At 38.1% G+C, this 25,595-nt stretch overlaps 1 protein-coding gene across 1 annotated transcript; it reads right to left on the minus strand.

The window, feature by feature from the left end:
• Positions 1 to 5,017: 5,017 nt before the first annotated feature.
• On the minus strand, positions 5,018 to 23,014 carry LOC104313958 (prostatic acid phosphatase-like). The gene is made up of 11 exons (XM_009913187.2): positions 22,808 to 23,014; positions 21,376 to 21,471; positions 18,754 to 18,840; positions 17,948 to 18,100; positions 15,720 to 15,818; positions 14,507 to 14,602; positions 11,943 to 12,075; positions 10,594 to 10,676; positions 9,599 to 9,705; positions 8,961 to 9,130; positions 5,018 to 6,455 (listed from the first exon to the last, which is right to left on the minus strand). Exons 1-10 carry the CDS (start codon positions 22,919 to 22,921, stop codon positions 8,974 to 8,976), a joined length of 1,125 nt encoding a protein of 374 aa, XP_009911489.1. The 5' UTR covers positions 22,922 to 23,014; the 3' UTR covers positions 5,018 to 6,455; positions 8,961 to 8,973.
• Positions 23,015 to 25,595: the final 2,581 nt, after the last annotated feature.

Below are 25,595 nucleotides of genomic sequence, written 5' to 3' on the forward strand. Positions count from 1 at the left end.
AAGGGGTGGAACTGCTGCCGGTGAATTTCAAATCCAAGAGGAATGTTGTGTGACTACGCAACAAATTGCATCGCTCTTTGTTTTCAAATTACTGTTTACATTCTATTTAATCAAATCATAATTCAGTTCCTTTTTCTCTGTGATATTTTTCTCTTTTGGAGTGTAAGGATGAGGTTAAAATATGAAGGAGTTGCTAAGCATTCCTAATGTTTCAACCTGCCTGTTCTGTTTCCACTTCTCAGGGCTTGGAATTTTTCCAGACTATAGTATGGCCACAAGGATGAACTTGGAACCAAAAGCCAGGCAATACTGTTTCTCTTTTTTCTTTACTGCTCAGTTAGTCCTCAGGTTCCCTCCCCTCCTTTTTTCTTTTCTCTTCTACATTGTCACTGTGAAATCAGAATAATTATTTCAAACAACATTTCATGTAGGTTAAAATTACCAGTGCCTCAGATAAAATAGTTGAATAAATCTTGCGACAAGTATGTTCTTTAGGCTCTTTGCTGGGCAGTTATTTGCTCTTCAATTTGTGTGTGTTGCTTTTCTTTTCCCTTGGAGTATATCTATACATCCCCTTTTGTAACTGCTTATGTCCAGTTCTTTTTTGGCCTCAATTATTTGAGAAATTTCTTGTGAACAAGCCCTGGAGCTCACATTTTTATTGTTACTGATAAAGAACACTCATTCTGATAGTAGCTCACTGGCTTTGAGAAGATTGCTCACCTTGCCTCTGCTGACTTCCTCTCTACAGAATAAGAATAACAGTATTCTCTACAACAGGTATTTTACCATTTACTAGAAATTCTATCCCTAGGGCCCTAAACCCCACTAAGCCTCAGATGTTCTCTTTGAGTTGTGTGAATGACCTTATGTATCCATTTTGTCTGAGGAATGGGAGTGGAAGGGAGGAGGACCAAGGCTCCCAGACTTCCCCATCTCTCTTGTCAGTCCATGCCCAGTTTTCAGCACTGACTTGAACTTCTTTCTTCCTCCACTGTTACGTCCCCACCCTCCTTTTTGGTCTCTCCTGGTGTGATTGTGCCTATGCAGAAGGTGTTTGAGAGTAATCCATACTTCATAAATATATAATACTTTGTCTTTCTGAAAATAAATGTAAGCTGATCTGATCATCTTCCTCTATTATTTAAGAGTGCAGGGCATAAAATATACTTTCTTTAGAGTATTTTAATATGCCTCAAAAATTAAGAATGGATGTCCTACTTTTTTAATCTATATAGTATTTTAGATAGGTGGTTCCTAAGTTTTTCAATCAAGCAACCCTTGTTGGCTCTCAGAATTTTTTCTCGTCCTTCCTAATGCCTTACCATGAAATTCATAACTGATTAGTTTTTATAAGATTTGCTGGTTTATTATGTATCTTTGATGAGTGACTATGACTAATGTAGTCTCATTATTATGGAACACTTTTAGTAACTTCACTTCAGCCATGAACTCAATTTTTTTGTGATGCTGGATGGCATCATTCAGGAATGTTTGAAAATATGTAACAACTGCATTTTATAGAAAACCTTTGCCAGCATCTCTTAAAAAAAGATATTTCAACCCGAGACCAAGTGTATGATAAATAGTTCTGCTTTCTGTGGCTTCACTCTTCTTTTTGGCATGTATACTTTGCTAGTGAGATTATTTTATGCCCAAAGAATGGACACTACAACATCTTAAATAAATCTCTACACATTCCAAAACAGAAGAATACCCTCATTCATGTGCCATAGTGGTTAAGACAGGGTCCTGTAGGAATCCTGTAGGTAATCTGTAAGTATGTTGGTAGCACATATTTCGTTTGGAAATTTTCTTGCTTGTCTTGGATTGTCTCAATTTCTACTGTGCACTTGGCAGCTATAAACTTGTCATATCCTGAAACAATTAAATCCTTACCCTTTTCAGTAAAAGTTGCTTCAAAATAAATAAAAAAATAATTCCTAAATCAGTCTAGTTACAGTTGTCCAAGCATTATAATGCAAGTGGACCTAAACAATTTGAATCACACTTATGTTAATTTGGCTCATTGGCATATATTTTAATTATCAAATTATAGATTAAGTAGAATTAGCTTAAACACAATTGTCTATTTTAAGTGCATGTATCTATCTTGAAGGCTTGCTGAAGCATAGCTAGATTGGCTTTGAAGTGGACTGGTTGCAAAAGAACCCATGCTTTAATGTACGCAAGGGTTACCTTAGGTAACTGCTGCTGGTGGAGCACAACCTACACACTGAAAGGGTGGAAGTCATTGCAGTCAAGGCAGCCAGATATGAAACTGCTGCTGGCACTCATGGACCAGGCTGCTCACATGGGGAAACAGCTCAGGTTCTGTCACTGACTGAATTTGTAGATCAGCACTTAACTTTGGATTTATCTGCAATCATTTTTTTTTCAAGTTTTTTGGCCTGAAAAAGGGAAAGAAAAGAAAAATTTTTGTTTCAGTGAACAAAGTGACACGTTTTCCAAGCACCATTTAAAAGAGCTTATGACAAAAACAAAAGACTGTCTTGCAGGCCTGGGTTGGGGTGATTTCGCCCAATTGTGGGGAGTGGGAAGGGACAAAGGAGTTCATCTGTGATGCAGGAAGAATTAACTTGCTTAGGCTGGTGATGGGACGTGAACCTGTACCTTGCACTACAGGAGAAAATGCCCTAAGCACAAAGTTACTATTCTAAGGCAGGCCGGGGGAAGAAAGTGTCTACTCAGTGTCTCCTAATAATTTCTTAGTTTGTCCCAAATTTTTAATATTCACCTGGTTACAGGGTACTCGGAGCATTTCTTTCTGGTTTTATGATTAAGATATTTGCCCAAGACATAGGAAGCCTAATTTGTACACCAGCCAATATGTAAACAAAGTGAACAGTGGTGAGAAAGAGGCAGAAAGCACTATTCTTCTTCACTTTCCCCTCTGAAGCTCAGCAGCCTGGTGGTGATTTTATTTCCTGGAAGATGTAGAGTCAGATCCTTTTGGTAAAGGAGGGATTTGAGCTTGTGTCTGCTACATCTCTGATGAGTACCCTAAGTACACTAAGTAAAAAGAAGGAACACCTACTTGTAGCACTACCATAAAACGAATCAAAATTAGTCAATGAATTTGATCCGTATTTGTGAGTTATGTGAAGTTTGGGGTTTTTTCTTTCTTTTTTGATAGTCACTAAGCTCAGTAAATAGCCCAAAGAATAAAGGAGGTGGTGGAAGGAATGAAAATTACAGCCCTGGCAGTCCAGTGCCACATTTCCCAGGCAGCACAAAATTACTGTTGCTTTTCTGTCATTCATTCCCCATCTTGTTGACATTGTTTCAGTGTATGACAGGAAAAATAGTGAACATCATGAGCTACATCTTGCCTGTATCACAGCATCTATGACTATTCAGGTTACTGTATTATAGCAAGACTTCTTTAAAACATGACTGGACTGTCTATGCATTGTTTGTGAAAGGAGAGGGAGTTGCATTTTCATGTGATCCTGCTTTTGCAACATGATATGAAACAAAAATCTTTTCCTTTGCATTCTAAATAGTTCCAAAGCTGAACTGTAATTTTTTTGCTCATTTCTTCTTTAAGAGGAACTGAAATGAAACTGTTTATGGTTTCGTACCTGCAAAAGACTATGGGACAGATTTTTCAAATGGAGTCAGCTGGTGCAGTTCATCATTTAGAGTTTTATTATTTGTTCACTGACATGCCCTATTTATATTCATACAACAAGATCTGGGCATGATGTTTCAGACTTAATGAACACTGATGTTTATTTTTCCTTGCAGTAAACAAGGTATAAAGGAAGTCTTCCTTTCTGTGTTTCTACAGTGATAGTCCTAAGAACAAAAGACATTGTAAAGAATGTGTGTGATGGGGTTTCTGTTGAATAGGGATGAGGGGAATAAAATAATTTAGAAATATCTTAATTTAGAAATTAAATTTGAAATTTAATTTTGCTCAACAGAAATCAGAATGTTTAAGGTACATTCACTGGGGCCTGTAACTGGGAAGAACACATGGTCTGATGATGTGATGGAAAAGGGGGACCTTCTGTCGGTGTTCTGTGAGCACTGGCCTCAGCTAGGATGCACTTCCATAGCTGAACTGAAGTGCTGAGGCCAGGGTCCAGCTCCACGATCCCGCATACCAGACAAATCTGTGGGACAGAAGGGTCTTCATGCAGTTCTGAAAATTTTTAAGAGGTGGATTTGGGTGAGGAAGGAGGGGAGGAACTGGGAACTGGAGGCTAAAGAGAATCATGAAGAATGTCTCAGCTCTGTATTGCATTTTCTATGTGAGCCTTGCCCAATCTAGGAAACCAGCAGAAAAGTTACCCTTTGATGGAAGAAGAATGAGACCACCTTTACAGCTCTTGAACTTCTAAATATCTGGCAAACAAAACATTAAAAGCAACACAAGTTGGCACAGGTTCAGAAAAAGGAGGAATAGGAACAGGTTCAGAATAGAAGAGTGGATGCCTAGAAATTTATTTTTGGCAGGCAAGGCTACAATCTTGTTAGAAGACTAATACTGATAAAAATGGAGTCTTAAATTTTCCTCCCTATTTGCTTTCTTTTAGCAATTTTTTTTTAAAAATTACTTCTTGTTATGGGAGGTGTGATGATCAGCTGCATGGTTTTGAGATGAATCATTTAAATAGCTTGCACTGACTCTATTATGAGGGCTGCCAAACCTAGGAAGGCTTTGGCTGGTGTCCATTATGGACATTAAGGTAATATGGAAAAAACAAGCTTATTCTTCTTTGCATTAAGAAACAGCTAGAACTGGTTGTCTCATGCTGTTAGAAAACATTTTTACCCTTGTTTGGATGCTATGGTAAAAGGGGTTGCCTTTTTTCACTAGCAGGAATAATTTGGTTTTATCTGTGTGTTTGAACTTCTTTGCTGTGAAATCTAACTACAACTCTTCTTGAACTGTGTTTCTTATGCTGGCTTAGGAAGCACAGGAATTGTTGCTTGGGCCCTGCTTAGAAGAGAATGGGCTTTTACAGTGAGAATTCTGAAACTTAGATTCTTGCTAGAGGGGAAAGGGATCTTTTTATTATTTTGATTCTTTTGTAGCTTATGCAGTGCAGTTATCCGCTTATGCTGTAGTTCTAAAAAGGAATATACATTTCATAGGCTTAGCATCCATTTTAAAAGCCTGGTCCAAGGAAAGGAAGCTGGAATGTAAAAATTTTCTCCATCTCATCTATTACTCTGGTTCTCTTTGAAATGATCTGCAGGCAACGAGGCTGTTGGCAAAGTTCTTATCCACCATGAGAAAATAAAAAATAAGAAAGCCCAGTTCTTCAAGCAAAGAATTGTCCACCATTTTCAGAAGTTAGTTGCATCTGATTGTTCTGATCAAGCTTTTGTAGTAAGAACACAAACTGTTTTCGCAATAGCAATATTAGAAAAAGTGAGTAGTGAAGGATTGCCCAGCATGTTCTGCATGTTTTAACTAGCATGTAGCTCTGGGTTTTTTTACTTTGTGTTGCCAGTAGGATCTTTTTGTTGTTAATGTCAAGAACGGCATGGACTTTCAGGCTTCCCTGAAGCACAGACTCTATATGATCAGATCAGAGAACACAATCAAGGTAACGTAACAAAAGGAAGGTGTTTAAAAAGATGTTTGAAACCACAAATTATTTTTCTTTCAAAATTAACACTTGGCCTTGCTGTCTTTTTGGAAAGAGATAGAATGACTCAATATCTGAAAGCCTTGTTGGGTCAGCCAATTGCCTGCCAGGCCTTCATGGTAGCCAGCCTGGCTGTTTGTAGGCCTCTCTTAGGTCTAGATCCATGGTCCACTCTTTCTGTAAGTCTCACCTTCCTTCTGTACAGAGGTGGGATATTTGTGCATGTATAAGCCAGAGAAAAGAAAAAGACAGACATATCTTAGTTAAGTAAACAGCCATTATCCTAATTTTTGTAGCTTCTGGGATCTGTTTGTGTAAAATGCTTCATTACTTCTTAAATAAAATAAAGTATAAAGACACTGGAATGACTCCTCCTTTTGGGGGCTCTTTTTGAAGCACTGCTTCCCTCACCAATTCTGGAAGTTCTTGTCTCATTCTTTAAAAGAGGGCAACACGCCTTCAGAGGTATTTTCCAATTTTACTGTAAATTAAGGCTATAGCCCTTCAAAACACTAACTACAATTACATTCTTGAATTAGTTCAGCCAAAGACCCTTTGGAATGAATAGATCTTGAAAAATTACTCTGGTTTTTTATTTCACTTGGGTTTTACCACTTGGTAAAATAAAGTGAATGTTCGTGAAGGATAAGTCACCACTTTCTATAGTTTTGGTTTGTTGTCCTGAGGAATATTTTCTTTTGATAAAGATCAGGAGACGGTTGGCCATGCTGATGGAAGTTAATGAGAAGTGTTAGACTGTAGACACATCACAGTGTGGGATGAATTGTTTCATAAAGCTAATCACACTGAAGATCATGGAGGGAACACCTGAAGGTAAGACAAAAAGAGAGAATCGTTCTTAGCATATGGTCTCACTCTTAAAAAACATGGCAAATCTGTTAATAGTACCTCAACAAGTGGGTAGCTCAGACTAAGTGCAGAAAAGTTAACAAATTTGTTCCCATTTTGATGGAATTAGGAAAAGTCTGTTGAAAAGGTGAGCCAATCCACACTGAAACCTTCCTGAGCAGCCAAAAGAGCACAGAGAAATGTTCTATCTCCTTCCCAAATATACTCAACTGTCCTCACTTCCTATGTTCCACACTATGGTCATCGTCATGTGGAGGAATTTGGCTCTGATTCATACCACCCTCAAATACTGCTACTCTCTTGTGTGACCTGTAATAGCAATACTTGCCTAACACCTGCATTTCCCTGTACTGGGGTCACAAGTCATCTCCATGAAACTTCAATCAAGCATTTTCTGGAAACAGCTCTACGTTTCAGAAATGGTGTCTCCACTTAGAATAGCTGTGTAGGGTAAATTTTTGAGCTCAGTCTCACACTCCTAGATTTCATTCCAAAAAATCACATTTATGGGCTTTTATTCATTAAATGCTCTGATGCTTGTATAATCAAAGTATTAACATATGCATTAGCAGAGGACAATATTTGAGATTATTTTTTGACAAAGCTGAAAACAGCTGCAATCAGTGATGTTGCAGCTGTGTATGTTAGGTGTAAATGTGACCTGTAAACTCTTTGCATCACTCTTCAGCTTGGTTTAGCTTCCTGGAGTTAAAGATTAGCCGTTACAGCCTATCTGCATTCACTGAGAATTGGTAATGCTCAGTGGCTTAGCACAGTGCAGTCCCTCTGTCAGCGTGCTGCACTGTGCAGGCTGTGGGGCAGTGTCCCTTGGCATTTTCCCAAGTGCCACTCATGCACAGCAGAGAGTGTAAAACTCCTGCCTGCAGGAAAAGAGTTATGAGCCCCAAAATTAGGATCTGGACCCAACAGTTACTGAGATGGAACCATTCTGAACTAGGATAAAACAGGGGAAAGTGCCAATTTTTGATATGACAATATGACAAATATTTTGATTGGACCGTCAGTTTTGGTTGTCATCTCTTTTGTGGTCCATATGTGTTTTCAGCACTCAGGATTACTAATTAAGGCAGTCATGAGCAGTGATGCTGGACCTGGTGTAATATGCCTGAACACCATCTAACTTCTACTTAAGCAAAATTTGAGAATTGAAACAATGTGCAGCCTTTGTGTTGAACTTAAGGGCTAAATATTGGTGTCTTTATTAATGCCAAAATTTGATTATATGATAGATAATTTTTTTTATTTACTTGGTCAGTTGCACAGTTTACTTTGAGAAGGAAGGGAACTAATTTCCACAAAGCTTAGATTACTAGGGACCACAGTATAAACATGAAGTATTTATCACCATCTTCCATGACTATATTAGTTGCTTGGCCTAAAAAAATCATCAGAACCAACCTCCCCCTCCCCCTGACAAATTACCTTGTGCAATTAAATGTGGTAATTTCCTGATACGTTTCCTGAGAATTTGTAAGCAATGAATATAGTGAAGAAATGTATTTTGTGAATCATTAGTTGCTATTATTAATTTATTCTGGCTAAACTATTTCCAATCTGTTCATGGTTCCAAGATATTTAACAGGAAATTATTTGCAACCAGGTGAGTTGGCTTGCCTGCATTCTTCTAATCTCTGACCTTTGAGTCAGAGATTCTTCTTGAGATCAGTGATTCAGAAAGCCATATGGGATTTTTTAATGTTAGGATTTTTTAATGTTAGGTACAACATTTGATCATCAAAAAAATGAGGATGCTTTTGAATCCTGGGGCCTGTTTGCTTTTCATCTTCGTTAAAGGAATATAGAGCTAGATACAAGAGAGACGATGTAATTCTCTGCCTTCCTGTTCCCTCATTCTGCAAACGTAAATATTATCAGTGGTCAAAATGGAAAGTTAGACATCCTAATATGGAGATACAGACAACCTACTAGGAAATGTATTAGTATGCCAATGTATGTCTGTATATCTTTGACATTCTGGTAAGTACCAGTCTGGTATACTAGTCAATATTCATCTGTTTTGATCTCTGAATGTCTTCTAAAATCAAGGGAATGCATAATGTTGTTAATCGGCTTGGACAAGTACTCTACAGTTAGAGTAGTTAAGGTGAATTGTTATAATTCAGTGCATTTGTACTTGCTTCCTCAGCAACTGAAGCCCTTTTTGACTGTACTAAAACTGAAAAAAAAACCCCATGAAAAATAGTACCCTAAAGTTTAACCAGCATTGATTCCATTTTACCGGAAAGTTGGGCTGGAATAGATAAATGTATCAATGGAGTAGAAATCATGACCATGGGCACACTTCTGTCTTACTGGATCTGCATATTTTTTCATTTCAGACCAGACCCTTATGAAAATGATTGTTACTTCAAATGAGCTCTCAGCAGAAGATGTAATTCTGACTTTACTTTTGGGTACATGTGCCCAGAGCACTTAACTTACCTTTTTTTATGTCTTACATCCTACATTCTCTTGTCCAATAGTGTACTAGAACTGGTGAGACCAGCTGAGTAAATCTCTCCAGTGGACAGCGAAATTTGCAGCCAGGGAGAGTGACGGGGTGAGGATCTCTCAAAGAGTTATTCCGATAGTACATTTCTATGGTGTATTGCCTGTTTCAAAATACAGAAAGGTCAAAATAAAGTTACGTATGCAGAACCACACAGCCTTTCAATGTGGTAGTGATCGTTTGGGACAAACTTTTAGCCAGCTTATTTGTCTGGCTATTAATATGTATCATTAGTACTCTGAAGAGATCTTTTAAACAATCCATGGTCAACACCCATTTGCATGTAGTTTGTCTTCTTGGTAGAGAGTCAAGGAGTTAATCAGATAAAAAGGGTAGAGTAAAACCTCTCATAACTGTAATGAAGAAATACAGAGAGGGTTTTCAGGCTGCAGTGCTGTGATTCTGCTATTGTCAATAACTGCTAAATTGAGTCCAATTATAATAATTAAAATCAGTCTATAATCTTCTCCTGTGTAGTGAACCTTGTGTATCCAGTTTAATTAGTCTGGGGTATCAGTAAACTGCTTTTTAGAAAAAGTGTAAGTTAGCAGTACAGCTTGCAGATACTTGCCCATTTTTTTCCTGGTAAAGTTCAAAAAAATGACAGGCGCTGTAAGGAGGTTGTTTCCCATTGAAGACATTGAGTGCCGTCTGTAAAGCAACAATGGTGGCTGCATGCTGTAAACAGAAGAAACCTTTAATTAAAGGCCTATTGAAAACGATTACATGTACCTATTATTTAACAATATGTCCAGTGCATTATCTGTCCACTTAACATTACTTGTGTGGCCTCATTAATACTTGCACTTTGCCCTCTGCAACACTGAGCAAATACTGTCCTTTAATGGCTGGACAAACCGAAATGCTGCATGTATAACGTCTACATATATGTAAATATTAAGAAGTCTTAGTCACTTGTAGTTCTTATCAAAGTTAGTAGGAGCTGTTAAAACTTCTTTTAAAAAGAAGTGGTGGTTTTGCGTGTTAAGTGAACAGTATCCAAGATCAGATCAGTAAGCTCTTTGGCTGATATATACCTGATAGGTCATAATCTAACTGCAGTTTCAAAATAGGAGCTTTTTACTGAGAGCAATCAAAAAATTTCCATCTCCAATGACAGTGTTTGCACATTCCAAACAAAAATATAAAGTCACAATTGAGTAGGTGCATTCATAAGACCTTCTAAAATAACTAACTTTGACTTAATTTTTCTTGGTTTTTTTTTCCTTTTGCATCTGAAAAAAAGATGCAGGAAGCAGGAGGTTTGTTCCTAAATTGTCTTTGTGATAGAGGTTCAATAAAACATGAGGCATGGATTTTCAGTTCTCTGCTCAATCAAAACAATATTACAGTGAAACAAGCCATGACATCAGGTGGAAAATGGAATGCTGCAGGTTTCAAAGTAGTATCTGTTCATTAAAGACTGAAAGCAATCTGATGATATTTAAGGTTAACCAAATAAAAAAATGCTTGTAGCTGTATTTCATGAAGGAAATAAAGTTTCATGGCTTTCACTGCATTTAATAACTGCAGAAAGGCAGCATAAAAGAAACAGAAAGGACTCACCGCAGAATACATAACCATTTTTTGCTGGTGTGAAGGCTTTCTAGCATCTGAGATATGCTTTAGAATAGTTTTTAAAAGAACACCTGAAAGAAAATGGGAAAGCAATGACAATGAAAGGGATGCTTGTGTTAACAGCTGCATCACTTGGTACTGTTTTAACACAATCTGTCTTTAAATGCACCAGATTTATTCAATTGACTTTATAGGTAATTTGTGCAGACTGCCCTGGTTAATTCTGATACTATCTTTTATATGAACAGTGGGCCTATTTTACACCTGTGTAAAATGTTTTGGGGATCCCTAATAGCCTCAACAGCTTCAAGCAGTACATTCACACCTGCTTTGTGCCAGCAGAACAGTGCAAGAAGAGCAGGGTAACGAATACTACCCTCTTTTGTGTGTAACTCCATTGACTTCCTGATTTCCAGAGGAAAAGAAAGAGCATATCCTTTGGACTCTGGGCCTTCTTAAATTATGTGGTTGTCTGTATTTTGTTAATGTTAACTGCTGAAAAGTTGTAAGACAAACTATATTAATTAAATCAATGGCTGTGCTGGTATGTTAGCATAAGGTTGGAATCTTGACAAATTAAAATCCTAAAATGAGAGCTGTACATGCTAGCAGAATTAGACTCATGTATTGTCTTTGGCTACTGGCACATTTTTTAATAGCAATTGTTAGTAAAGCAAGAGCAGAGGTTTGAACTTTGTGCTTAGTGTTGTAAGTTGGAGCTCCAAAACAGCAAAAAAATTGATCCATGCTTATATGTGATTTGTCCTTGTAGCTCACAGATCCTGACTGTACTGTATCCATATAAAACAAAAATGAGGCCCCAAAAGTGACAGTGGATGAATGGAGAAGAATGTCTGATTAAAAAGGTATAAACTATTTTTAAATTTCAGCTACTATTTGCTGAGCAGAAGAAAGTTTAGAAGAGTTAAATAATCTCATTCTAGTACTCTCAGGAATGGAATATGAAGACTATTAGGCAACAAAGTTACCATCCTAGAGATTATTACAAATAATATTTTGTTAAGTAAGTTAAGCATGATGGCTTACATTAAATCCAGACTTGATTCAGTTCAGCAAGAATCTGTATATTACTTTGGATTTCTTATACAGTGTAACCAAAATGACACTTTCTTTATAATGTTGGATTAGGATCTTTGTGATTCATATCCTCACCATCTGTCTTCCCATTAATCAAAATCTTTCAGTGCTGATCACCAATATCCACATCATGGCATCTTTTGTAGTTCTACTATGGAATTGGTAGCAAAGTTTATTATATACCATTTCTTCTTTCCCATTCTACTCTTGGTTTTAAATGGGGTTAGAATTCAGCTTACCTCCCTGCAAACGTGATTTTTGTATTTGTTTGTGGAACCCAAATTCCGCCTGCAATAACAGTTCTGAGAGCTTTGTCAGCTTGGTCCTGACACCATGAGTAGCCCAAACAGGTAAAGTGTAATTATTAATATCCTACAGTGAAGAAAGAAAACATGGTGATTTTCTTACTGATTCCTACTGCTGTTTGTTCTGGCACAAAATTCAGAAAAAATTCTGAATGTTTCACTCCAGTAACATTTTCTCTTTATAATAAAATAGTAACTGTATTTTGCATTTAGACAGCTGTAGAATTCTTATTTATAGCACCACATTGCTTAAAACAAATTTGAAGGGCAGTGTTCAACAAGAAGAGGAAATATAATACTAAAAATGATGCAAAAAGCAACTGGCATTATTTATGCCAATTGCTAACGCAGTTGTCAGGTGCAAAAATTTCACTTTTTGACTCTTTTGGCCATCTGCTGGGATATATCCTGAGATCTTTACTGAAACAAATCCTATCTAGATGTCAAGATTTTAAGGGCTGGCAGCTCTGAGATATAACTGAGATCCAGAGATCAAGTAGGAATATGTATAGCTGTAATTTGGATGTACCAGAGCATGAGGTATATGTATAGGGATTAGATATATAGATGGAATTCATACCAACTTATACCAGGTCTATTGGATACTGATGCAGCCCTCAAGCTACAGTGGAATGGATTATTCTTTCCTTGGGGATGCAGCCCAAGGTATATTAATGGTCACAACTGTGAGAAGGGAAGATACACCCAACACTCCTGGTTGGCATTGCCCTGAGTTCCTGTTTAAACAAGGTTGGTATCTTTCCTTTAGTGCAATGTAACCTCTGTGAACTTGAGCCATCGGACTGAGCTCACCAGAGGGAGTCTTCTTGTAACAACGAGTTCTAAGGAAAATGCCAACTACTTAAATGATTCATTTAAACAGTTGAACAATAGAACATGTTAGGTTAAACCAGCTCAGGTCACAATGTATCCCTTTCTCTGTTAACAAATGTGATTGATGTCTTGAGGAAACAATTGGCTGGTTGCATGCTATTTAAGACAGTGCTGTAGGCAAGCAAGGACCTCAGTCTCCAAGTTACCTGTAAGTTAGATGACACTTAGTCAAAAGTAACAGAGAGATACATGCTACTGTAGTTTCATGAACTGTGTTTAAAAAACTATGTAAGAAAGCTCTCTTTGTATGCTTGAAAGGATGAGAGTGGCTTTTATGGGAGATGTCTTAATTGATACCCCCAGAGTCTTCACTGAGTGCTATGAAAGACCAAAACTCATCAAATCTAACACTAGAAGGAAAACCGCAACTAATTGGTTTTGTTTTCCAGCATTTAGCTAGATCCCTGATGGGAGCTGTCAATTTTGCACATTTCTCTGGTGACACAGGTTTCTCAGTACGATATAGCAATTGACATAAAAAGTTGTGGTCCTGAGCTATCCTGCATTTGAAAATATGGAAGGGTGACCTCACTGAAATTACAGTGAGATGTCCCAACATGTTAAAGTTACGTTTAACTTAAAGCCCTGGCTAACATTCAAGACTGCTTTGACCAAAGTTGGACCTTTATTGAAACTGCAGGACAGAAGGTAAACTCATTAGCATCACACCCAAGTATTATGTGTTGCTTGTGAAATCTACTGCATCAGTTTTCTAGGGGATATCTCAATACTGATGACTGATTAATTTATCATTAATATTTGAGTTTAAAAATAATTATGCATTAAAGCATTTGTAGCGAAAGTTGGCTGCAACGATAACTTTTTAACACAACACTCTGCAATTTTCATTTGCTTCAGCTAAGTGTAGACTTTGAAGTGACATGAAGTAGGGCTTGTTGCTGAATTAAGGGCCCTCAGGATTTTTTCAAATCCCAGTCAGAGGTACCAGACTGTGGGACCTAGATGGCCATGACAGTCGGGCACCACAGTACCCCTTTTGTTATGAAATCCATGCTTCTTTGTGATGTGCCTGGTTCCTTTGCTTAGAACAGGCTCCCAAACTTGCACAAATAGCCATTTGTGTCATTCAAATGGCTGCTTAATTCCTGAAAATACTCTGACCACTACTGTCCACATGCAAATAATGCCTTCTCTTGCTCATACAATTTGCATAAAATCTTTGTGGAAGGATGCTTATGTTTCTTTGCCAACAGCATATTTTATGCCTGTGTATCTCTGGAGGCTTTGGAGTAGTAACAAGACAATTTTATGCAAAGGTATGCTTTTACCTAATTCTCCATATGCAGTCACTGACAGGATCTTGGATTTGGTAGGCCATTGGTTTATGTTCCATATAGTGGTGGACAACCCCCAGCAGCCTCACACAGTCATAGTGTCTTTACAGGATTTTCAGTTATAAGTTTGATGTTAGGTGAGGGTTTCTGGGGAAGAAGCTGAAAATAGTCTGTGATTTTAAAAAGTTTGGAAGCACAGACATACCCTCTTCTGATGTCTTACAAACAATAGAAACAAGAGCTAAAACCAGTTTTGAGGAAGTGTAAGTATTTCTACTGGACCTTGGGAATTTTCTTTATATTATTTACCTCATATTGTAAAGTGTCAGAGAGCTTCCAAATTCTTTCAGTGTTCAACTTCTTCAATGGGTATCCTGTATGAGTGGCTAAAAACTTCAGAAATGGCTGGAATACAAAAAGACAAACTTGTAGTACACAGGGCCTTTTAACATCATTTCTATACACTGCCGTACTAGTACATAGTAATTTTTAGAAACAAGATAGTCTTTGCACTTAAGCAATGAACCATTCCCTAGTGGTAAGAGAATTTGGCCTATTCATCTAGACAAGGTTGGTGATCTGAGTCCAGATTTGAAGGATGGTGGTGGTTTATGCTTGGTGGAAATGTTCAGAAGGGGGTAGAGGGGACACAGATGTATGAGGAAGTCTGGCAGAAATCCAAAAAGTGCTTAAAGGAAGTATGATAAACAGAATTATTCTGATTTTGGTACTGAGCAGAAGGGAGGTATGATATAAATTTCATAAAACCAGGAGTTATGATTCACTTGCGTATAATACCCAAATGTAGAGCCACAGATAGGTGGCTGAGGTCCATGGCTAAAGATTATAGAAAAACAGGTGAGTTTGATAGTGTCATTTCAAATAAACTTGTGAAAAAGAAGGTTGCAGCAGAATAGACAAGTGATTGCATACTCATGGCAAAGATTTTGATGGTGGAGAAAGAAAGGAAAGGATACTTTACAGAGGCAAGAATGAAACATAAGTGAGAACCTGAATGAAGACTTTGGGTGTGAAACATGAACAGGTACTTGAGGAAAACACTGAGGCTCTTATACAAAATCTGGGGAATTTTGCTGGGGGCGTTTTGTGGTGGAAGAGGAATCTGAACTAGCAGAAAGTTATATAGACAGAGACATCAGAGGAGTTGCTTTACATGGGAGTAAACACAGAGAGGTATTGGAGTGATTTGAGAGGTATCAGCACTGATACGATCTGAGTTTTTGTTTTGTCTGCACTCCTAGAAGGTAGGTGGATCGGTTTTTTGCAAGGTAGTCAGTAATTTATCTTTTCTATGACTTGCAATTTTCAATTGATGGGAATAGCCTAGTCCAGCTGAATCTATAATGTTGTAATTGTTTTGTTGGGTATGTTGTTTGCACCCACTGTGAGGATTAGAGATCTGGAAGGACTATATTGACTGCTATTTTTTAAACCTACCTGTTAGATAATATTGACAGAAGTGGTACATTTTAATTAGATTTCCAGAACTGAAAATACTTACCCTGTACTGCTTGAGTTGCCTTTGGAAATCCCTTGTTGCAAAGGTTTCTCTCAGAAGCTCATTGTATTTTGGACAGTGTGAGAAAGGTAAGTATAGCAACTGAAAAGAAAATTGTGAAACACTAGTTAGGCAAGGTGCTTCATGTTTTGCAATTCAATATACCCTTGCAGGATTGTTGTTCTGATTGGCTGCACTAGTTAGGACAAGCTGAAAAATAATTTGGGAATGTAGTTTTCAAGGATATTCATCTTCAGGACTGTAAGAGTCATACTGGTGACTACTTACAAAATAATCTTTAAATGTTCAGAGGAATAATAGCTGCAATAGTTCAAAGTTAAAGGATTCATTTACACAAGATGAAATTTTTCCCTTGACAGAAGACTAACACAAGCCTTCTTGAACTGCTTTCTGCTTGGCTTCCCCAGGGATGATTTTACTCATTGTGTTCAGTTTTCCTTTAAACACACCATCACCTTTTTGCAACAAATTACCAAGCATCAGCTGGACTACAGTAGGAGTATTTGTGCATATTTACCTGTATAAAGTGGACTTACCACAGCTTCATTTAGTTCAGCTAAATCATAGAAACTTGTGAAGTTTCTATAGCTCAGTTTTGTCTTTCATTAATTCAAGACATATGAGGTTAAAGGTTACATGTGACTGCATAACTTAAGAATTTGTTAATTCATTTATCTAAGCTAAACTGAGTTTATTCTTGTTTGAAGTTTTTTGTGTTAAATTTTAAATAAAAGTTAAAACAAAATTTGACACTGAGATATTCTTAGTGTTTTTCTCTAATGTGCTTTTTGTCTTTTTTTCCAGTAATAACGCTCTATCTATATAGTCCCACAGTTAAAAGAACTTTAAAAAGAACTTGAGAGTCCTAAAGGGATAATTAGCTTGGAAAGCTTCACAGCAGTTCCTCGATCCTTTTAAAAATATAATCTATCTATTCCAGAAGGTAGGAAAGTATTTCTGAATTATAACCTTATGTTCATGAATAGGACTTTACCAATAAGTGGTGGACACTTGTTTTGGGTAGTAGGATACATGTAGTTTCAAGCTTAGCCTGTATATGTAGTAAAGATGAATAGAGTTAAAACACAAATAGTTTTAAAAAGTATGAAAAATGTGTATGTGTTCATGACAATGATTTGTTTGAATAAACTTACTTGCTCCCCTAGATGTGAACGAGATGCAGCTCGATTGCTGAGTTTGCTAGTGGTATTGATACTGGCCAGGTATGCTTGACTTTGCTGGGGTACCACCATCTGTGACAGTGTCAGAAGCAGCTCCTGACTCTACACCAGGCTGTGTGCATGAACAGGAAGCTATGTGTCTCCATATCCTCTGTCTTCATGCTCTCATAACCCCAAGGTGAGAATCATTGCTCCATGGCTATTAAATCTGATTCCCCTATCATCACAGACCATGTTAACTAGACTTGTAATCCAACACAATTTGTCTTGCATCACATGTGCAAACCTCCTCTCCCAAACTGGGACTCAAACTGTACACTCCTGATCTTTTCTGGCTTTTTACCATAGGTTTTCCACAAATGGAAAGCTTTCTCCCTAGGACAAGTATATGCAGGCTACAGAGCTGCTATGCACACAGTTCATTACAGGTCCACAGTGAGGAGCTGAGGAAGGGAGAGGAATAAATACATTGCCCTATGAACTCATACTCTTAAAGCTCAGAGTCCTCCTTCCTTTTCCCTCTTACTTTTTCCACCAACCCTCAAAGTGCATGCGCTGACCTTCAAAGTGCATGGAAAACAATCCTGCGACTCAATTCTCACTGTAATCAAAGTCCCAGAACAATTCTTTTGTCTTTTCCATTGGCTGCGGACTAAGAAATGTTGAAGCCCTAGTGAGAATAGGTATGCTTCCTATTCTCACACAAAAAAAGTCATGTTTGTAATAAGTTTGGGATTAATCTACTTTTATAGTGGTTTACTCACATTATAGGTTAATTATTTTTCTCTGTACCTAGGACTTCTGTTTTCTTCCTTCTTTGTTAACTCCAGGTCTCTGATATGTAAGTCCATTCCTGTGGAAACTCTTGACAATATTTCTACTCAGCTTATTAGGCCTTTCTACACAATGCTTGTAACATAATGTACGTTGTGTTGCCTTTACCATGCCCTTTATCCTGCCCCTTCATCTCATATCCTAGGTATTTTACTAATAATTAAGGGAAATCAAATGCTGATAGTTTATACTCACATTATCATGTGACAGTGGCACCGTGTGAACTGGAATTGGCTGCCAAAGGATTCTGGGGTTCCAAATCTGGCCCTGTGTTGGTGGGTACAGCCCAGCAAGACTTGCCTGAGCACTCATAAGCGTGTGATCACAGTCAGTGCTTTGAACATAAATCTGAAGCAAGAAAAAAAAAAGAAAAAATTTTGGAAGGTCATTTCTCCTGGTACTTTTGTTTTTTTTTTTTTTCTCTTGGTAGGAAAGAATGGGACTGGTACTGTCCTGGGGAAGCTGCCATTAAAACGGAGTGGGCTGAAGAAGGACCATGAGAAAGAAGGAGGAGGGAGAAAGAGTGAAGCTGGAATAGGGCCTTGGAATAAAATTTTGTTGGACAAGGGAGCTGCAAAATGGTAGTATTTCCCTTAGGAGTCCTAGAGAAAAGCATAAGACCAACTCCATTTGACCATCTAGACTTTGTAACATCATGTATGCACTGAACAGCACTGAACAGCTGCACCCTAAATGAAAACTAAGCTGTATCTGCACTCCATGTGGAAGTGTAGCATTGGAGGTACATGACATAGATATCCTGCCATACAACAGTGAGGCATCTGAACCTGATATACGGCCTACAGAGGTTTTCACATGGTTTTCAGTTAACCATCAGCCTGAATAAGAGTTGAGCCACAGTTTCAGGGATACTTTGAAACTACATTGAATTCAATAGGTATTAAGTTTTCTCCAGCTGCACCAAGTTCAGATACTCATGCATTCAGGAAGTCCCATTACCATCCATGAAAAACATCCTCCCTCCCCAATCCAGTACTTGCCTCACACTGCTTGTATACAACACTCAGGAAATAAGAGTACCTCCTCCGCATGTACTGGCCAAGCTCATACTGTTGCTGTATGCCAAGCTGTAGAGGTAACAAAATAGTGTAAGAAAGAGGCTGAAAAAGTGTGCTACGCATCCATTCCTACAACCAAAAAAATGAGATAATATTTCATATTATTTTGATAAAGACCTTTTATCTTTCTAAAGTGAAGGAGGAAAGAAGACAGGAGAAAAAAGCAGTAAAACTGCTGCGTTTACAGTATCAGATAATATTAGATATGTCTTCCTGATGGATACAGTTTTGCATTTTGCTCTACGGAAAGCTATATGTATGTTTAGCCAAGCTAGTAAGACTGGCTGAGGGGCAGGGTGACTTAAAGCAGGTGTCCCAACACTGTCTGTCTAGTTTCTGGTCTATTGCTGGCTCGCAGCTGATTAACTGGTGGTGTAGACAGAGCAATCACCTGTCCATGAAGACATGTCCAGGATATGAATCCCATAGACTATAACCAGTGATTCCATATGGAGGCTACAGTTTTAGCTCGAGCAAGATCTTATTTTTCAGGAAGACGGAAAATCTTGAATAGAAGACTTCAAGTAAAAGTCCTCCAAGCCTTCAGGTATTTTGCTGCAATGGTTAGTTATTATCAACAGACTGAAACTTTTGATTCTTGGTTCTTGCCTGACTATGTCCCCAGCTTTCAGCCACTGGATCTTGTTACGCTTTTGAATGACACATTCTTTACCATCATAGATCTTATTCCCAGCAAGATAATAAGATGGAATTGAGTCACTTAATCTTAATCTCTGTGTTAAACTAAATAGATGACAATTCTCTAGTCTTACAGCAAAGTGTGTTTTCTAGCCTCAGCATTTTAGTAGCTCTTAGCTGAACATTTTCCAACTTACCAACATAATTTTGTAAAGACATGACATGAGAATCACATGCAATGTCCCTGTAATGGTCTCAATATTGTCATCTTTTTACTTGTACCTGGTGTTTCCTGGCCTAAATTGAAATATATTCAACTTTGCTCATGTAATCATTACTCTGCACTGGGATGTCAAGTACAGTGACTACTCATCGCTTCCTAAAGTCCTTTTCTAAGTCATAGGATCATAGGATAATTCGGGTTGAAAGGGACCTCAGGAAGTCTTTAGTCCAACCTCCTGTTCCAAGCAGAGTCAGCTATGAGGTCAGGCTAAGTTACTCAGGGCTTTATCCACAGTGCCAGACATGGCCCACAGTGTGTCTATGTGATCACCTCTTTCCATTGCTGGAATTGTGCATCCAGTTTCCTAGGGCATATACTTGGCCTAGGCTTCTGCTCCAACTTGCCTAATATGTGTGTTGTTAAATCCTGGCACCCGGGTCTTGAAGCCTGCCACACCCTGGAGCAAGCTGGCATGTAGTGCTGAACTTGCATAGTGTATATGTGGAATGATTGAGTCACAGCTGAATTAAAGCACAGAAAACTGGTCTGTTATTCCTGTTTCTTCAAGGGAAGTGATGTGAGAGGAAACAGGCCTGACCTTGCACTGGAGATCAGTTTGACCTCCTAAGAACGGCAAGGAAGAGGAACCCCTCAGGCAGTTTGTTCTATTCTGATTTTGGTGCAGACCTTGCAAGTGACTAGTTCCCCTAGAAGAGAGAAACATGTGCGTTATGCTGGACCCACTGGACATAAGGTGTGTGAGTGAAATTATTCTACAGCAGCCTCACAGAGACACACACCTCACAGTCTGCCTACACATGCACGATAGCCATTTATCTGGGACATCCAGAATTTTGGCACATCTAAACTACTTCAGTGAGGCTGCCTGGTTCCCAGAATAACTAGGGCAAATAACTAGTGGATTTATCCATCCAAACAACATATTTTGGGGAAAAAGGAATGAAGCACAGACACAGTGGGTACTGCTGGTGGGAGCAGAGCAGAAGTAGTGTTAAAACCTAGTGCCCACATATTCCCTTACAGCCTGATAGTACAGGAGTTCACCCTTGGTTCCCTTCACAAGAGGAGGCAGCTAATACAAATTACAGTTAATGCAGAGACACAGTTCTGCAGTTGCCTTAGCTGCTGCTAGTTACTACCATCAGCTGATACTTGTGTGCAAGCTCAGCTCTGCTGTATTCCATCAATGCCTGCACTAAAATAACTGAGCTTTAAATCACCCTCTCTGGCATAGTGTGAGAAAAGTTTCTGCTAGTGCTGATCTTAGTAGTTCATGAGCTAGGAAGCACTCCTGCCTAGTGGAGATTGAGGGTGATCTGTGAGCACTTCCACCACCTTATGCTACTGATGATTAAAGCTTCGTGTTTAGTGTCAGGTTAGCTGTGATGGTCACCAGTGCCTGGCTTCTCACAGAAGACCCTAGTCTGCAAACAGATCCACATATGCTGCTATTGGACCAGAACAGGCTGACTCAGTGCCATTTAAAATCAGTGACTGCTCGTAGCGTAGCTTCCTAGTAAGTTCTTTGGCTGTCGTTTTGGAGATCTGTATATAGCAACTTAATATGGGCTTTCTCCAAGTGAAAACAAAGTTCCAAAAACCAAATATCAACAGACCACCTTCCAATATTTCAGTATATTGGCCCAGGTAAGCAAATGTACCTTGGTAAGCTGTCCATATCCCTGCTGTCTTGCAACTTCTTTGTGCTTGTCAGTTGGAAAAAACTCCTGTGGGGTATGATCACCATGGCGAAATACCTGATAAAATAGGTGGAAGTCCCTTTGTGTTACTGGGATTTTTGTGATGGATATAATTAGTGCAGTCAAACGAATATGCAATGACAGTGAGTACTGTATCTGACAGATGGTAGATATGTTCATGGTGCTTTTCTTGGGTCTAGATAGCTACAATACCCATTTGATTTATTTAGACAAATGTAACTCTTTTTTTTTTTTCCTGGCATTTGAAAAGTAATTAACTCAAATTTTTGCAAGTTATAAAAACTATAAAATATCTTAATATATTTTAAAGATGTTTTATATATTTTAGGAGGTACAGACCACAACATTAAATAAACAGAAAACAAACAGAAGCATGTAAGTAATTTTCCAGAAATATTACAACATTAATATTTTGGTAGGACTAACTGGGAATTCAGAAGGAAAAAAACCAAACTACTGCTCTAGGTACAGTTTCTGTGGCTGACATGACTGCTGTGAAGTACTCTTTCTAGGCAGAAATTAGCCTTCAAAAGCCATGTGTTGACTTTTTTCATCACAAAAGGTGATAGAAGGGTCATCTAATATCTAAATGCAGACTAAGCTGTTACTCTGAAAACATTGAACCTGTTCTGGAATTTCACTTCAGATAAAAGATACATCCTTAAGGACACATCAAGATTTTTCATTCCTGTAATGAATTGTTTCCTTGTCCAGCATAATGCCTGTAGATATGTGTCATAATTTTAAAATTTTACCACCAGATTTTTTTTTATTTCTTAATCCAAATAGGGAGAAATAAAATTGAAAACTGCAGCACAAAAAGTATACAAGTGATTTACAAGCATGTGCAATGTTCAGAACAAGGTTCAGGCTTCCTGCAAACAAACGGTACGTCGTAATCATTGCAAATAGCATTAGTTTCACAGCGTTAGTTCCGTGTTGCTTATTCAATGCCATTTTACACTTGTTTGGGTTTCACATAATGAAATTTGTTTTGCATATTAATCCATTGAAATCACTGGAAAAGCGGAAACTCTTCCATGGTAAAGAGGGTTTTTCACAGTTGATATTTAGTTATGAAATCCTCTTTTACAATTTAAAAAATAATCCTATGTGATTCCTCTCTTAGTGCTATAAAAAAAGCATTCTTTGTCAATCCAGAAAGTTAAGTTCATCTAGGACTGCACAAAGGAGACAACATTATAAAATCTTATTTAAAATTGAGGATTTTTTTGTACAATGCAATAGTGAATTATGAAAATGCAGGAAACATATTCAAAAAGTACTCCCTCCCCCCTACCCTAGAGTACATGAAGAGCAGTAAGTGACAGGTTTTGAAGAAATTCCATTTGCCCATGAACTACCGACTTACCATGGACACAAACTTCAGTTTTCTTTTAGCTGTCGTTTGGTGAAGAAAGATGCAGAAAAGGCAGAACATGAAACACAGACTCCAGATTCCACACACCAGCTGCCTTGCTCTCATCCTAAGGGTAGCTTTCAGCTATTTTGCACACCAAGGTCCCTGGCTGGACGTGGCGATACAGTAGGTATGTGGCTAAGAAGGGAGGAGTCAATTGTGCTCAGTGAAGTCCAAAAAGTGGGCTGAGAGCTTGCCTCCTCCTCCCTTTTTTCCCTTCTTGGGTTAGTGCTTTTCAGGGGATTCGTGAAATGAAAAGTATTTTGCACTTGTACTCAATTTCTGTGTCCCACATATAACGTGAAGTGGAATCTCTGAGCCCTCTAATTCCTGCCCCTGGCACTTGCAAGGCAAGTGAATGTAAAGAACTAGAAGTTGCCTTCTATTATTTAAGCTAAGATTTAGTATGGGTCAGTCAGCCTTCTCAAAAGTGGAAATACTGCAGATATGCTGTCTCTCACTGTATGCAAAAGATCTAGTAAACCATCCTCATTCTTAGTGCTCACACAGTCTTCTCTGAACACTTTGTACTAGAAAGCTAGAAGGAGCAGCACTGACAGCTGGTCTTTTATAAAGGATCTCAGAATTTTTCCCTGGATTTGACTGTGGTCTGTAGGAGGAATAAACAGCAGAAGGTTTTGTTGCATGGTAGCAAAGATAAGCCTAAATTCACTGAAAGAAAAAAAAAAAATACATGAATGTACTTTTCATTTCTACGGTTGATTGACTATGTCTCTAGTGACCAAGCATGTGCCACTGTTTTCTAGAACTATCCCCCAGAACTTCATACAGTTAGGTAAATTTTTTATTTTCAATTTTTTTTTTGCTGCAAACACTCTCATTGTTACAGCATCATAAATCGATTTTTTTTCTGTCATTTCCCCAGTATGTTTTAAAACAAGAAAAAAAATCTAGCTCAGAGACAGTGTTGGAAGAGACAGGATTGATCTTACAAGCTTATTGGTCTATGTTCAGTCACATTCACATGTTAATGAAAGCCTTGTTAACATGTAAAAATTGAGGGTGATTTCTTAGTGATCAAAAGCTCTCTCTATGTAAGAATTTAAAAGAAATTACTGAAAAAAAAAAAAATCATGCTGCTGCCCAAAAAGGTTATATAATCTCAAGCTAGTTTAAGGCACATATAACAAAACTTTCCTTTGTAATTATTATATAGGCTTGTCTAAAGGGATCAGTTCTCTTTCCTCAAGTAACAATGCTGTATCTTTCACATCTGTCAGAGCTGAAGAGATTCCTCTATGAAACATTCAGAGGTCACACTTTCTTGGTGCAGGATGGTTCATCTGTCATTTCTGGTTTTGTGCCTGACAAGTCTTACAGCACACTCATGCAGAAATAGAAAAATATGGGGAGCTACCCACATTTATTGAGAAAGAATTTTTATTTTTTTATTTTTATTTTTTTAAATGGGGGACCTGGGGGAGATGTGGGTCAACTGATTAAAGCTATTCACACCCTGTACGTTTTCCTGCCTCCACTGGCTGTCATACTTTAAAAATCTCTTTGAAGAGACTATGTGTTATGCTGTTTCTAGAGGACAGGACATCAGACACCACTCCTAAAATACACTGCTCTGCAAGGCAAGGTTTTTAATTAGACCAACTGGTATCACTGAGAAAAAAATAGGCAAGTTCTCAGAATCACAATTCTCCATTCAGGTTCTTCAGATACTGTAGATAAGTCTAGCAGGGAGAGCAGATATACAACAGGAGCAGAAAGGTTTAACTTTATTCTTTTCAAGCACCCATTGCCTCACACTTTATGTGAGATTTCTTTAACAAGGAAGGTGAAATTACTCTTACTTTGGAAATGACAAAATATTAGTTTAAAAACTGATACTTGCTTCCTTTGATCTGATCTTGGTGCTGCTAATTCTGTGGGGAAAGACACATAAAGGGCTGGAGTTATTTTAAAATATACCACGTTGGTTAACTCTGTTCCTGCTGAAGGTCATAGAGTGAGAATGAAACAGTGTGCTGTGCTGCGTACCGGCATTCCTGAGATTGAAACTCAAGAGAGCAGGAGATGGAGCTTTCTTGGCAGCTAACTCATACCTACAGAAATCCCTTGTTGCAGGTGGTGAGAAGTGTGAAAACTATAGCTGCTTTCAAAGTCAAGGTAACTGATTCTTTAATATGCTGCCAGCCTGTGTTAAAACAACAGTTGAAGGTGGAAGAGGAGGAGATAATGATAAAGACAATAAATGAACTTCCCGCACTGCCTTGGAAGTACAAAGGAAAATATATGAGGTGTAGACCATATGCATTTATCTTACCAATAAACTTGATGAAATATTTATGGGATCATGATAAACATAATATTATTAGGCAAGTAAAAGTGTGGCTTTTTGTTGTGTCCTGTATTGTGATATCTGAAAAGTCAGTGTGTTAAGAAATGCTGCTGGATCTTTGACATTGCTTAGGGAATGTAAGTTTTCATTAACAGTCCTTCAGTGCTTTAGAGTAGGTTCAAGGTTGAAGTGCTATTATTGTATTTAAAAACTTAGTAATCCAAAGGACAAAATTTGGCCCTCTACCCCCAAACTGCAATATGAAGAATCTTCTCCGATCTGTGATGCTTACCACCTCCCCCAGCTTTTAAGTGTAGGATTAAATCTGCTTGGTATTTAAACACAGTGTAGGATTGGACTTGCAGCTTGAAATGCTACTTCTTCATTGGCAGTGGAGGAGGATCACAATCAGTTGCAGATACGCTGATA

The sequence above is a fragment of the Haliaeetus albicilla genome, chromosome 2 (genome assembly GCF_947461875.1).
Source record: "Haliaeetus albicilla chromosome 2, bHalAlb1.1, whole genome shotgun sequence".
In the NCBI taxonomy this organism is placed as follows: domain Eukaryota; kingdom Metazoa; phylum Chordata; class Aves; order Accipitriformes; family Accipitridae; genus Haliaeetus; species Haliaeetus albicilla.

Bases quoted from the DNA above. Each gene is read 5' to 3' on its own strand.
- LOC104313958 (XM_009913187.2), bottom strand. From the start codon at position 22,921: ATGAGAGCAAGGCAGCTGGTGTGTGGAATCTGGAGTCTGTGTTTCATG. The intron at 18,841-21,375 runs GTACATTTGCTT...TTACCTCTACAG, and splicing joins GATATGGACAGCTTACCAAG to CTTGGCATACAGCAACAGTA. The intron at 12,076-14,506 runs GTAAATAATATA...TCTTCACTGTAG, and splicing joins CTGACACTTTACAATATGAG to GATATTAATAATTACACTTT.